Genomic DNA, 16,009 nt, shown 5'->3' with positions numbered 1-16,009 from the left:
TTTAGGCCGCTGCTAGCAGCGGCCGCTGTAATAATTTTTCGGGTGCGTGTACATGACTGCCTAATTTTTCTGGCTGCACTGCGGGCAGCTGCAACAACAAAAGAAAAGGCATGAACATGCGCCCATTCCCCTTCGTGATCATTACCTTGCCGTGGTGAAGGGGCTTGCGTATCACAATGGAGCAATGACCGGCGCCTAGATGAGTGTCTCGGGGGGCACACCCACGATAATAAGGTCGTTGCCTCATTGTGGTCAGACCAAATTTGATCAGCTGGACAGTCACTGTTCTGTCATTCAGCTACATCAGCCAGGTGACTGACCATATGGGCTGTAAAGCCACCAAAACCTGCACTCTCGCCATGGTGCGCACCAGTCCAGCACGGCCGTCACTACACAAACAGCTGTTTGCGGTGCGTTACACGATGAGTTTGGTGCGTCAGTGTGAAGCAGTACCTTAATTACACTACCTGATTGATGTATACACATGCAAGATGTTTGAAAGCACTTTAGGCCTGTCATTTAACATTCAATGTGATTTCTGCCCTTAAAACGCTGCTTTGCGTCAAATCCAGATTTTTCCCGGGGACTTTTGGCATGTATCCCACTCCGCCATCCCCCCCTCCAGGTGTTAGACCCCTTGAAACATCTTTTCCATCACTTTTGTGGCCAGCATAATTAATTTTTTTTTTCAAAGTTCGCATCCCCATTGAAGTCTATTGCGGTTCGCGAACTTTAACGCGAACCGAACCTTTCGCGAAAGTTCGCGAACCCGGTTCGCGAACCGAAAATCGGAGGTTCGGCCCAACTCTAACTGCAAGTTCTGATATGCTCAACACTCTATTGCTAACCTCCCTCTGCTAATGTTTGTCTGCAAATCTGATTTCAAAGCAAAAACATGAACTCAGAATGTCCTCTCTGCTCTAAAAGATACACAACAGCTTAATAACCTTTAAAGGTGCACTATGGCGAAAGATTGTACAATTTAAAATATGTGCAAACATATACAAATAAGTATGTTTTTTCCAGAGTAAAACGAGTCATAAATTACTTTTCTCCTATGTTGCTGTCACTTATAGTAGGTAGTAGAAATCTGACAGAAGTGACAGGTTTTGGACTAGTCAATCTCTCCATAGGGGATTCTCAGCAAGGCTTTTATTCTTTATAAAGCTATTCCCTAAAAAGGATTTAAACAAGGATGCTGGCCAGCTTCCCTGCTCACTACATTTTTTTGGCAGTTGGATGGAGCAACAGCCATTCGCTAAGTGCTTTTGAAAAAAAATAAATCCCTGAGAATCCCCTATGAAGAGATGGACTAGTCCAAAATGCTTCGGTCAGATTTCTACTACCTACTGTAAGTGACAGCAATATGGGAGAAAAGTAATTTATGGCTCATTTTACTCTGGAAAAAAATGTACTTCTTATTTGTATGTTTGCACATATTTTAAATTGTACAATTTTTCGCCATAGTGCCCCTTTAAACAAAAAATATTTCTTTGTTACACCTGAAACAAATCCTAAATGATATCTGCACGGTTTCTACTTCCTGATTCATGGAAGCAGGCATATTGTTAACCTCCTGGGCTTAGTTTAACGGCCTTATCTGCCCTCTCTGTTATAGGCAGTCATGTGACACAGGAGAGCGATCAGATTACAATTTGTGATTAGACACAAATGAGGGGGAATTAACCGCTTCACAACTGAGGGGTTTTACCCCTTTAGCATCCGAGCAATTTTCTCCTTTCAGCGCTCCTTACATTCACTCACTTTATCATTATCGCAATGAAATGCACTATATCTTGTTTTTTTTCGCCACCAATTAGGCTTTCTTTAGGTGGGACATTATGCCAAGAATTATTTTATTCTAAATGTGTTTTAATGGGAATATAGGAAAAGCATTTGAAAAAAAATCTTTTCAGTTTTCAGCCATTATAGTTTTTAAATATTGCATGCTACTGTAATTAAAATCCATGTAACTTATTTCCCCATTTGTCCCGGTTATTACACCGTTTAAATTATGTCCCTATCAAAATGTTTGGCGCCAATATTTTATTTGTAAATAAACGTGCATTTTTTTTGTTTTGCGTCCATCCCTAATTACAAGCCCATAATTTATAAAGTAACAGTGTTATACCCTCTTGATATAAATATTTAAAGATTTCAGTCGCTAAGGTAACTTTTTTTTTTTTTATTGTAATTTTTTTGGGTTTTTTTTTATTACAAAAAAAAAATGGTAACAATTGGGGAGTGTGGGAGTTTAGTTAATTTTATATTGTAAAATGTATTTGTATGTGAAAAATGTTTTTTGGGAGTAGTTTTACTTTTTGGCCACAGTCATTTTTTGTAAATGAGTCCTGCAAGCGTAGGAAGTACGCTTGCAGGAAGTTCAGGGAGGCTGGGAAACCTTTTTTTTTTTTTTTCACATTGATCGCACTGCTTCTCATAGAAGCAGCCGATCATTGCTGGGGGGCAGAGATCAACAAACGGGAAAGGTTTTTTTTTTTTCCTGTTCATTGATCTCCGGATGAGCAGGTGGCAGCATGCACGATCACGGGAGCGCGCGCATGTGCGAGCGGGAGCGCGGAAAGCGGCGGTAGCGGCAGGGGGTGCGTATATCTACGGTCTGGGTGGGGTACTGAAGTCCAAAGGAGTGTAGATATACTGTACCCGAGCGGCGAAGTGGTTAAACAGGCTAAACTATCTAAATCAGGCTTTCTCAACCAGGGTTCCTCGAGTACTCTGCAAGGGTTCCTTGGCATTTTCCCCCATCGTGGGGGTAGTATAATAGAGCACATTATAATAGGTGATAGGTGATACTTCAACAAGAAGCACTAAATTGGGGGGTCAGGAGACAGTATAATGAGTGGTAGTGTAATAGGGGTAGTGAAATAGCCACACATACTTTTAAAGACCATGCCTCCTCCAAAATAAATGCAGGGGTTTCTCGAGATCAAAAAAATTGTTTGCAGGGGTTCCCTGATATCCCAAAGTTATTTGCAGGGTTCCTCCAGGGTAGAAAGGTTGAGAAAGGCTGATCTAAATACATACAGGGTGCATTTCTCTATGTATTTTTCAGGTCCACTTTAACCACTTACGGACCACAGGCTTACACCCCTCTAGTGACCAGGCATTTTTTACAGTTCAGCATACTGTGTTCAGATTTGACAGTGTGTTGCGTGATCATATAACTTAGCACACAAATCAATCTGCCCCCCTTTTCTACCCACCAACAGAGCCTTCTGTTGGCGGGCTGTGATCGGCCTCAGCCTATGAGAGGGGATTGCGTGGTGGTGAGCTGATCTAGGGGACAGCCAAGTGACAGGGCTGTCTCCAGTACAGCACTGCACTAGATCCCAGCACTGTACAAGAAAAAAAAAAAAAGTAATTTGACGGAGCAGAGCATCCTTGCATGTGAACCCCCGCTAATCTCTACCCCCAGGACTTGATCAGCGTTAGGCAGTCCTGGGGGATGCACTCTGCAGCCGCTGGTCGGCGTTAGGCAGTCACAGAGTGGTTAATCAGCTAATGCCAGCTCCAGAAATATGGATGCAGAAATAATTATGCAGAACTAGTGGAAATAAGCCGTTAGCCTCCAATAATTGCTGGCATAGGAGGGGGATGTGGGTCACAGCAGCTAACTGCTGTGTGCCTGTTATCTGCTGACAATTGGAGACCCAGTACTTGCTTGCATCCCTGGACGCTACTCTTTTGGCACGTCCTTGATACTAGACAGTACATAGCTCCCAACTGTCCCTCTGTTGGAGGGCAGTCCCTCTTTGGGAGCCCTGTCCCTCTGTCACTCTTTCCTCCACATTTGTCCATCTTTCAGGACGTTGTCCCTCTTTCTATATAAATATATATATTTCTCTACTAAAAAAAAGTTTGACTCTAAACTTTATTCCCTAAACTGATATATTACTAATTTTAAAATATTAATATGCAGGAAAATGAACCAGAATAGACAGGACCAGTGTGGTTTGAATTATAAAACCTATTTTCCTTATGAAATCTTTATGGTATGCGTGACTAGGGGTGTGATGAGGGTATGGTCAGGGGTGTGGCAGGGGCATGGCTTAAGTGCCCCTCTTTCTCATCTCAAAAAGTTGGGAGGTATGGACAGTAAGCTTAGCAAGCCGAAGCATGGATGTTGGGTAGGGTTGCCACCCGGCTGGTATTGCCAGAAAATTAATTAAAAAGCCGCTACTGGAAAAATGTCTTTTTTACCGGCAATGTATCTGCCTGGTAATTTGGACAGATTGTTCCACAAGAGCAGAGGGGTAGACGCCTGGTCTGTTATAATAATACTTCTAACAACTTAGACGAGGCAACAGGCTGTTCTCCCCCTCCCTCCTGTTCAATGAGCAGCTCCCTGTCACAGCCGACAGCAGAGCTGATTACACTGACAGACTTCAGTGTAGAGAGGAATGTCCATCACCTCCCCCCTCCTCCTCCTGGAGACTTCAGACGGCCAGAGAGGAGGAGAGACAGACACATGCAGCTGGGACAGGAGATGCTGCTACTGTTAGAGAGGTGCTGTTACTGTTATTTGTATGGATGCGGACAGTGTGTGTATATGTATGGCATGTGTGACGTGATGTGTATGTATGGAGTGTGTGTGTCTCTGAGATCTGTGTGTGTATACAAAGCGTGTGTATGTATATAGTGAGTGTGTGTGTGTGGGTGCGCGCGTGTGATTGAAGTGTTTTCTGGCCAGGTCTGCCACATGATTGCATGTATTTTCTGGGCAAATCTTCCACATGATTGCATGTATTTTCTGGTCAAATCTGCCGACATGATTGCATGTATTTTCTGGCCAAATCTGCCGACATGATTGCACATATTTTCTAGTCAAATCTGCTGACATGATTGAACGTGTTTTCTGGTCACAAGCCGGTATTTTTTTTTTACCCTAAATGTGGCAACCCTAGTGCTGGGGTCAGCTGTGGGCCACTATCTCCTGCCATTTATTGCTACCTTACCCCTCTCTTCATCTGTCTACACCATCTCTTCTTACCAAGCAACCACTTGAACTACCTGAACCTCCATTTATGCTGCATGCCTGAGCAGCAGCAGTGAAAACTAGCTGCAAACTGAGAAGCAAGGCAAGAAAACAAGCTTACAGACGAGATAAGTATCACATAGTAACACTGTCATCTAGTATCTAATCATCTAAGCTCAATACAGATCTCTGCTGCTAACTAAAGCTTGTTGTAACGATATGTGTCAGCAAGTAAGAGTTCTGATTATTAGGTGATCTGCAGTATCACCTATAATGCAGATATATACCTGATTATATGGTGATCTGCAGAATCACCAATAATACAAGTATACCAGCAGCTAATGTAATAGCAAGGATAGTGCTTGGTGCAACAGTAGTACTGATAGGTTTAGCTGTACCTCACCAGAGGAGCTGGAGGGCACTAACAGTACAGAGCCCCTCACCAGAGACAAGGGCCCTCTGGTGAGAGTAGAGTGGTCAGACTAATCGAGTTGGCGACAGATACGGTACAAAATCAGAAGGCAAAGGCAAGAAGGTTTTAACAGGCAGAGTTGGCAGCAAGATCAGATGGGCAAAAGTACAGAATCACAGAGTAAGAATAGTCAGAACGAGCAAGAGTCATACACAGATAATAAACCGTATTCCGATTATAATTATAGCTATCAAACAATCCTATCACTGTGTGAAATCCCCGGTTTCCTACCGGATCAAAGCACACCGGATCTATCTAAGGTCTGAGCGCTAACACGAAGTATTCGCAACAGCAGACAAGTTGCGAGTGAATCAGCCAAGCTTAAGAAGCAGAAGAGACCCCTTCGGCACGCCCACTCCCATCAACCAATGAGGAGCGGCGAGCGTCTCCTCTGACATCAGCCGACTGGCCGGTCAGCTGATGCACCTCCTCCCCACATAAAGGTCCCGTCTGTGCCCGCGCGCACGCGACAATGCAACCCTATGTGCTGCTGACAAACCCGTCCTCGGCGTACTAGACGCCCGAGGCCTGGATAGATCGCTAGGCAGGGAGGCAGCTGCGGTGGTATCGCTGTTCACCGCAGCTGTCTCTTCCATGTTTGTTACACTTGTCCTTTTGGTATATTCTGATATTTAAACGTCTGGACTCTCAGCTTTGCACCCTTATGCACTGTGCACCATCCACTGCACAGTCTGCAAGTCCCGATCAGCACCTGGGCAAAGTAAAGTCTGTTTGCCCCTCAGAGTAACATAGGCAGCAGCGTGGCAGTTCTGCCTAATGATATTGTGGTGTGGACCTTTATTCTGTGTGCAGATAGACATGGCTTTATATGATTACAGGTACATTTAGTAATTACTGTTTAAATGGTGCTGACTCCTGCATCTGTTCCATACGTATAGATGGCCCAAACATCAATATGCCTAACACCTGGACGTGGTATGCCGGAGGGGAATCCATGGCAAAAGTCCCACTAAAAATTAAGTTCTAGAGGAATTTTAAGTTGGATTAACATTAATGACTATGGCCTGAAATTTATGGGAGACTTTAGTAGAGAGAATGTGAATTATTTAGATCTGACCGTGTTCCCTGAGAACAATAAGATCATGACCAAAACCTTTCTAAAGCCTGTTGCAGAGCTGGGACAAGGTCATCCAGCACCCAAGGCTGAGACACCAAAGTGCGTCCCTCCATTCCTGCCACCCCAGCTGTCACACACTGATTGCTATTAGACTAAGAGGGCCACAGGGCCCACAACCTCCCCAACACCTTAATATCTAGTTATCTGGCTTGCAGTCACTGCCATGTATCCCCTTTTCTTATTTCTTTCTGCTTCTAACACAATTAGGAATGACAGCTGAATGAATTCTGCGCCCCCTCCTACACTGCGCCCTGAGGCTGGAGCCTCTCCAGCCTATGCCTCGGCCCGGCCCTGGCCTGTTGATACTAACAGTTAAATCAATATAGACAGTTGCCATCACTTGAAATGGCTTACCAATATACCTCAAGGGCAGTTTCTTAGACTGAGAAGAAACTGCTCAAACCTATTGGACTATGAGGTGGAGGCAAATACATTAGAGACTCGGTTCCAACAGAGAGGTTATTCGCAGGAGTTAATTTTGAAAGCCAAAGATATAGCAAGAAACAGGGAAAGGGAAACCTTTTTGGAAGAGAACCTAAAGTCAAATGATCAGATCACCCATCAGCTAGGTCTAATTATGAACTATTCTGCTCAGGCCAACCAAGTAAGAAAGATAGTAAAGAAGTATTGGAAGATATTGAGAGAGGACCCAGTTCTCACTACTATTTTACCAGAGAATCCAAGAATTATATTTAAGAAAACCAGGAATTTAGGGAATCTGCTGGCTCCAACAGTGAAGAACCCGAAGAATAAAAAGCAGCAAGGCTACTTTAGGAAATGTGGCTTTTGCAGGGCTTGTAGAGAAAATTGACTTCCTGTAAAGAACATTCAAGAGGTGGTTTCCACATCAAACCAGGAAACGTTCCAGATAAATCAAGTGATGAACTGCGACACCATGGGGGTTATCTATGTGATAATATGCCCCTGTTCAAGGCAATATGTGGGAAGGACTAAATGCCCACTAAAAGAAAGGCTGGGAGAACACTGCAGTAACATACAGAAGGGAAACATTAAGCATCCATTGTCAGCTCATTATAAAGAAAATCATGAGTGCTCCTTTAAGGGAACAAAGTTTGTTGCATTGGAGAAAGTTGATAAACCGTTTAGGGGAGGAGATTATATTCATCAAATGTCCAGAAGGGAATCAAACTGGATTTACAATTTAAATACGTTGATACCACATGGTCTTAATAAAGAAATAGAGCTATATGCTTTTGAATGACTGCCAGCACGTCAGAACCGCATAAAAGCCAGCCCCCTCTATTCCCCGTGTTGCCAGCTTTGAGCAAGGGAGGCGTTCCTCCCGAAACGTCAGCGTCGGGCATCACGTGTGACGTTACACACTACGAGGAAGAGGGTGGCTGCTCAGCGCTAGGAGCGGTCTGCTGAACGGAACCCGTGGCTCTTCATTCCAACGTCCACGCATCTCTTCTGGGAGTCGGGCAGCTTGCCCGACCCTGCAGCGAACACCCTGCAGTTTGGTCAGTCTCTCACGCTGTGCTGCCGGCTGTGGCCAGCGAGATTGAGCGGCTCCCAATTAAGACTCTTGCTTATCAACATCCCCTGGGATCGGGAGTATAGCAATCAGTTGCTACTGCCATCGCTATATGAGGATTAACTTATCCAAGTCATTCTATGCTATAACGGGCTTTAAAAGGAGCAGGAACTGAGTATATCACTTGGAATCACTAATGTGTGTTGCTAAAGTCATCTAAGCACGGAGGATTACCCTGTTATTATCACAGATCGGGATTGCTCTGATCTAACAAGACCAGTTAATGTTCATGCTCCACAATTAATCAATTGATCATTATTGTCCTTTCCCTGAGTTGGAGTAATTTTCTATATCAATTGGAAACAGTTGATTTTTAAATTAATTTTAATTTATTTTATCAATCATTGATTTTGCTATTAAAGATGTGCAATCTATTAATCAGTTTCCTCTACTGTTGAGGTTTTAGAAGTGTACCAATACAACCATTCTTTAATCTATCATAGCGCTGTCTGATAATTTCATATTCTAAAAATTATGTTGTTGATGCAGAGTCATAACTTAATTGCTAAAGGGCAGGAATCACGGTACATTCCTATATTTGTGGAATAAAGTGCTACTTTAAAATGTCTGGCGTGTGTACGCGTGGGTCAGGTAGTGTAAGGGTTAGGCCTGCTTTACACTGACAGGGACACAGAGATATGCAATCAAACACAAAACAGTGAAAAATAAGGCACTGGAGTAGTACTGTGCTTGTTTCTAATGTGGCACACAATTTATAGCAGTAGTAGTGGGCACATCTGAGTGAGTGCCAGTGGGCTCTGTGGAGTAGTGATACTCGTAATCAGCTAATTACAATTGCGCACATTTTCGCATACATTTTCACAATTTCGCCTATACATAATTATGATTTGTACATTCCATTGATTTCGTAGTCATTCATCATTTCGCATTAATTTTGACGTAATTTTTGCGTAATTTTGTGACGAATTTGGCAGTAAATAGCAAAGTCCCCATACATGCTATTGACACCAAAATTGCTACATATGTTAATGAGAATAGTGGGTACAAGTTTAAAAAAAAAATTCCAAAAAGACCTTGTAGTTTTTGAGAAAATCAATAAAAATTATATTTAAAGATGCAAAGAAAAAATGTTGTTTAAACTCATAAATGACAATTTAAAAACCATTTTTCTTTGCATCTTTGCTACACACCAGCGGGTCTGGATGCTTGCCTGGCTTACAGGGCCGACAACAATTTGCATATTCAGTAGTGGTGCATTGTAGGTAAATTTTTGCAAGTTTCCTTCTGTTTTAAGAAGGCAAATTTAACTGAGCATTGCTTATTAGTAGGAGGTCTTTTTGGTCTTTTATCCCACTATACATTCCTAGTGGTTTGGTTACTCCTTTTTTTTTTTTTTTTTTTTTTTTTTAAATCTATTTTCTCAAATCTATTTTCTCGAAAAATACAAGGTCTTTTTGGAAACGTGTTTTTTTTTTTTGCCTAGTACTCACTATTCTCCTTAACATATATGTAGCAATTTTTGTATAAATAGCATGTATGGGGGCTTTGCTATTAACCACTAAAGTCGTCACAAACGCATAATTTTGTGAAACGTATGCGAAAATGCATGCGAAATTATGAAATTACATACGAAATGAATTACGATTTTCCATGAAATTTTGCATTACGATGCATAATTGCGAATTTCGATGCAAAATTTTGCATATGCGAAATTTCGGCCCACCACTGCTGTGGCGTGTTAGACACAGAGATATGCAATAGTTCCAACACAATACAGTGTAAAATAAGGCACTGGAGTAGTACTGTGCATGTCTGTGGCACACAATAGCAGTAAGCAGTAGTACTGGGCACAGCTCTGAGTGTGTGTGGTCTGTAGAATGTCATGCACACACATAAAAAAAAAAGCAGAAGGATGCAGTAGCCCTCAGAAGGGCTTTTTGGGGTCAGTCAGCGAGGAACAACAAAACAGGCCGAGCTAACGCTTTCCCTATGTGCAGCAATGTCTCTCCATTACTCTCACTATATCATCCGAAGACTGAATGCAACATGGCGGGCGCAACTGCGTTTTTAAAGGGGGACGGGGTGTCCAGGAGGGGATGCTAGCTGATTGGCTTCCATGTGCTTGCTGACTGTGATGTAAGGGGTCAAAGTTTAGCTCAATGATGATGTATATTGGCGAGTCAAACACGCTATGTGTTCTCTACTAGAGATGGCCCGAACCTCCGATTTTAGGTTCGTGAACCTACCGCGAAAGTTCGGTTCGCGTCAACTTTTGCGAACCGCCATAGACTTCAATGGGGAGGCGAACTTAAAAAATTCGAAAAAATTATGCTGGCCAGAAAAGTAATGGAAAAGATGTTTCAAAGCATCGAACACCTGGAGGGAGACATGGTTGACTGGGATAGACGTCAAAAGTCCCGAAAAAAAATTTGGTTTTCATACAAAGCAGTGTTTTAAAGGCAGAAATCCCATTCAATGCTAAATTGCAGGCCTACACTACTATATGTGTATACATCAATCAGGGAGTGTAATCCTCCCTCCCTTCCTCTCTCCTCCTCCGGAGGACATAGTCTTCCAGGGATTTGTAGGATGTCAAAAGCACGCTCACATACCTTGGCCAGGAATCGAACCCAGGTCGACTGCTTGGAGGGCAGCTATGCTCACCACTATACTACCGACACTACGGGCTGAAGCCAGCCTAGCTGGCCTGGGAAGGATGAAAAGCTAGGTGGCCATGCAACTATTCCTGCTAACCTAAAGCTTACTTGTGTCTTACAATACATTGGCTTAAGACTTTACCAAATCCAATGCTCCAATATGGGGAAGCTTCTCTGTTTGCTGTGTTTTTTTTTTATTTTTCGTTTATTTTTATTTTTTTTGGTGGTGTCGAGGTTCACTCATCTCTTCAACTACAAGAAAGGCCCAGGAGTAGTCTTAGCTACCGTAATATCTATGTTAAGGCAGGGCCCTTATTACACTTTCTCTTACAGGGCTATGGAAACCGTTTTGTCCATGCGATAAAGTGAGGTGCAAAAATGAAATCGTGCTTAGCAGAGGATGGTTTTGATCCATCAACCTCTGGATTATGGGCCCAGCACACTTCCGCTGCACCACTCTGCAGTCTGCTTACGTTTGTATACAATTTTCAAGTTTAAGAAGGGTACATTAGTTCCCTTCGCAAAACACAAAAGGCAAGGCCATCCCTGGGTGGGCTTGAACCACCAACCTTTCGGTTAACAGCCAAATGCACTAACCAATGGCCGCCATATCCCCTTAAGAGAAAGTGTCATTAGGGCCTTGCTGTAACATAGATTGTATTCTAACTATTTCAACTAATGTACCCTTCGTAAACTTGAAGATTGTATGCAAATGTAAGCAGACTGCAGAGTGGCGCAGCAGAAGTGTGCTGGGCCCATAACCCAGAGGTTGATGGATTGAAACCATCCTCTGCTAGGCATTCATTTTTGCACCTCACTTTATTGCATGGGCAAAATGGTTTCCATAGCCCTGTAAGAGAAAGTGTAATAAGGGCCCTGCCGTAACATCGATATTATGGTAGCTAAGACTACTCCTGGGCCTTTCTTGTAGTTTAAGAGATGAGTGAACTGTGACACCAAAAAAAAAAAAAAAAAAAAAACACAGCAGACCGAGAAGCTTCCCCATATTGGAGCATTGGATTTGGTCTTAAGCCAATCAGCACAGAGCGCGATGTCTCACACATAGCCAGCAGTCGTGCAAATTTTTATGGATGCGGCCAAAACACAGATTTCACAAGGATTTAACTGTAGGTTTATGGATAATCCGTAAATATATGGAAGGTTGGCAACACTGTTAAAGAGGAACTCCAGCCTAAACAAACATACTGTCATTAAGTTACATTAGTTATGTTAATTAAAATAGATAGCCACACTGTTTTAAAAAAAGGCAAATGTTTGATTTCATGATTGCAGCCATCTTTTTGGTTAAAAGGAGGTGACAGGGAGCATGAGACACAGTTCCAACTGTTCCGTGTCCTGAGCGCCTCTCCCAGTTGCTAGGCAACGTGAATAACATAGGAAATCCCATCATGCTCTGCACAGCATCAGGGAAAAAAGCCTGGGATTTTTTTCTTTGATGGGTGGAGCTTACCCAAAAATGCAGCTAAAAATGATGCTTTGGTAAGAAAAACAAAGTTCTGATGCTGTGAAACTGTTAAAGAAACACCAAGCCTTTTCAGTTCTGAGTAGATTTTTAGTCCGGAGGTTCACTTTAAGGTGGTGCATGAATAGATATTATTATTATTATTATTATTATTATTATTACGTTAATTATACAGATTGTGCCAGAGGTGACTAAAGTATTAGATGGAAGCATGATAGAATTCATGCGTTTGAAGGATAATGGTGCCTGACCAAAAAAAAATCCTCTTCACCCTGTCTTAACTCTGTCAACATCTCTCTTAAATGGTCATGTCCTGTCTGTTTTTGGAAAGGAGTTGGCAAACGTGGTACCCAGCGTGCAGACACCTAATAATAATGTTCCACACACTACAACAACTGAGGACAGTTTCATTCATGATCATTTGGATGGTTTTGTCTTCCAGGTAGAGCTGGCCCGAACGGTTCCAGGCGAACTTCCGGGGGTCTGCAATCGCGGAGAACCGCAAAATTTTCTGTAAGTTAGGTTCGCCCCCATAGTGCCACTTTGAACCTCTACATCACAGTCAGCAGGCACATTGTAGCCAATTAGGCTACACTCCCTCCTGGAGCCCCCCCTTATAAAAGTTAGGCAGCGTCAGGCAGCTCTTTTGAGAGCTAATCTTGCACTTGTGATCTATTTTTTTTTTGTGTGTGTGTGTGTCCCACTGACACTTGTGTTGCATAGACAGAGTTGGGATTTCATACTGTGTGTGCCACTGCCAGGCCCAGCACATCCAGAGACTACCTGTGTGTGTGATATACATAAAAACAATACAAAATATACAGTATACTACATAAGCTACATACATTATTAAAATTTGCTTTTTAAATTTGTTTTTAGATCACCAAAGAAGCAGAAGAATTTATTGTTGAGCAGTACCGTCGGCTTAGACAGCGGGATGGTACTGGAGTAACAAAATCTGCATGGAGAATTACTGTAAGACAACTGGAAAGTTTGATACGATTATCTGAGAGCATGGCCCGCATGCACTGCTCTGATGAAGTGAGTACAATATCTGGTATTAACCAGTTCAGGACCGTAGGCTTAAACCCCCCTAGTGACCAGTCTATTTTTTGTTATTTAGGCCACTTTAGCTTTAAAGAAAACCTGTACTAAAAAAAAAATCCTCTGGGTGGTACTCACCTCGGGAGGGGGAAGCCTTAGGGTTCCAATGAGGATTCCCCCATCCCTGTAGCTGCAGGCAGTCCAGCGCTGGCTCCCCTGAAGCATCCAGCAATCCTCCTCCGACCAGCACGGATTTACCTTGCCGGGATCCAGTGCAGGCACAGTAGCGGCTCTTCCTTTGGGTAAGACAGAAATAGCCGAACCAGATCGTATCCACTCTACTGCACAGGCGCAAAAAGACTTGCACCTGTGCAGTAGAGTGGATGGATCAGGTTCGGCTATTTCCGCCTTAACCCAAAGGAGGATCCGCTAGTACGCCTGCGCTGGATCCTGGAAGGTAAATATTTACATCACTGTGCTTCAGGGGGTTGCAGCTGGACAATGGAGGGACGGGGAAGAATAGGGGAAGCCTTGTTAGGATCAAGAGGCTTCCCCCTCACGAGGTAAGTACCCACCGGCGACTTTTTCTTAATTACAGGTTTTCTTTAAGGCCTTGCTGCACGGCATCTGTCGCCTTGGTTACAGTGCCCCCTGTGATGACGTGACCGATGTCATCACAGGGGGCACTGTAACCAAGGCAATGGACACTGGGGGTGGAAGTCGGAAGAAGATGGAGGCTGTGCCTGCATCGATCCGAATGGAAGGTGAGTTTTTAACTGCCTGCTTTGCCCAGCACCCCCGCCTCCTTACGCGGGGCTACCTATCTAATCTATACTGGGAGAGAAGCTAACTATTTAATCTATACTGAGGGAAGCTACCTATCTAACCTACACTGGGGGAAGCTACCTATCTAACCTACACTGGGGGAAGCTACCTATCTAACCTATACTGGGGGAAGCTACCTATCTAACCTATACTGGGGGAGCTACCTATCTAACCTATACTGGGAGCACCTACCTACAGCCAAGCAAAGCCCAAGGGCCCCAGCCCAGCAAAGCAAACCCCCCAGCCTAGCAAAGCCTCCTGGTCGCAGCCCAGCAAAGCATACAGCCAAGCAAAACCTAGTAAAGCCCCCAGCACAGCAAAGACCTCAAAATGCCCCCAGCACATTGCCCAGCAAAGCCCCCAGCAAGTCACCTAGCAAAGCCAGGCTGGCTCAACATCACCGCCAGCCAAGCTGGCACAGCATCAGTCGGCCAGGCCGCCACAGCATCAATGCCAGCACAGCATCACCACCAGCCAGGCCAGCACAGTATAGCACAGCATAACCACCAGCCAGGCAGCCCAGCATAACCGCCAGCCGAGTACAGCACACAGGCCAGCCAGCCGAAGACCAGACAGAAGCCAGGTGAGGGTGCCTATTGAATATATTTAAGTTACGCCACTGCTATGTTCATGTACATTTGGCCCCACCTATGGCCATGCCCGCTTTCTGCAGCATGACACACCCATTTTTGCCGCACAATTATTTCCTTTTGGTGCCTAGGGTTGCCCCGGATCTCCCAGGAACCTAGAAACACCCCTGGCTACCAGTGTGGAGAGAGTTGTTGGAGGGAAGATGGATAATACCCAGTGTCTGGTAGTGTACTGCTTAAGCAGTAACCTACTTGCTGAAGTTCCGAGCGGAACATTTATATCTTATGCTTGAAATTAAGCAATGCCTGTGATTCTTTCAGGTTCAACCAAAACATGTTAAAGAAGCTTTCAGACTCTTAAGTAAATCAATTATTCGTGTGGATACACCTGATATAAACTTTGATCAAGGTGAAAATGAAAACCCCTTGGCAGGTAATGTTTTCCTAGTTTTTTCACTTTTCATCACCAAATGAAATGATTAATTTTATAAATGTAAAATGATGAGATGCATATCTTCAGAGTAGCTTGTGTCGATTTTTGATTGGGCCAGGCAAAACAGGAAATTATTTTGATTGGTCTAGTTCAAAGCTCCATAGAATTTGAAATCAATCAGGAATTCTTAGCATCTCATTGACCATATCTAATCAGGATTACATGTTTCAAGGTCCTTACCTTTCAGACCAACTAATCAAATGCGAAAATATTTTTAGTCTAATTACTTCTCTCACAACGGAGTTAATTTTATGTCATTCTAAACAAACCTAGGAGCAGCCCGGAAGGACACATCCATAACGTTAATAAATTACTATACATTATAAACAACTGGTACACTTTGCACATCATAGAGCTATTTATTCTATAAACTTGGCGCTGTCCAAACAGGCACCAGTGGTGATCAGTGAAAAGTGTGAGGTAAATCAGGAACAAGATAGTGAGGTTTGTAGCTGGGTTGCAGTTAGAAGAGGTAGGGAAAAATGTAAGGCAAGCTTGTCCTGACTACGCATTTTAATACATTTTCATGAGGTTAGGAATGCTGCTTCTAGGGTAGCGGGGCTCAAGAAAAGAACCGGATATGGCCTCTATCAATCTAGGCATTCACAGCTGTGGTGAGATTGGGAAGTAGTGCAGCTGAGGATTTGGGGATTTGAAATACTAGGTAGGTTATTTTTTTTTTTTATTCAGCTACAAGCTGTACAGTAGGGATGGATATGAAACCTATGATACAATAACATTTCTATAGCCGTTTTCTCTCATAGGACTCAAAGTGCTTAGACTCTCTCAGATTCA

At 43.4% G+C, this 16,009-nt stretch overlaps 1 protein-coding gene across 1 annotated transcript in view; it reads left to right on the top strand.

The window, feature by feature from the left end:
* Positions 1-16,009, top strand: part of LOC137519361 (maternal DNA replication licensing factor mcm6) — a 198,107-nt gene that overhangs the window by 132,262 nt on the left and 49,836 nt on the right. Inside the window, exons 13-14 of the mRNA XM_068238314.1 lie at positions 13,142-13,303; positions 15,043-15,154. Of these exons, the coding sequence (XP_068094415.1) occupies positions 13,142-13,303; positions 15,043-15,154 (274 nt within the window). The remainder of the gene's footprint in view (positions 1-13,141; positions 13,304-15,042; positions 15,155-16,009) is intronic.

The sequence above is a fragment of the Hyperolius riggenbachi genome, chromosome 5 (genome assembly GCF_040937935.1).
Source record: "Hyperolius riggenbachi isolate aHypRig1 chromosome 5, aHypRig1.pri, whole genome shotgun sequence".
Lineage (NCBI taxonomy): Eukaryota > Metazoa > Chordata > Amphibia > Anura > Hyperoliidae > Hyperolius > Hyperolius riggenbachi.
The sequence above is the reverse complement of the archived record's forward strand: the minus strand, read 5'-3'. Positions and strand labels throughout refer to the sequence as shown.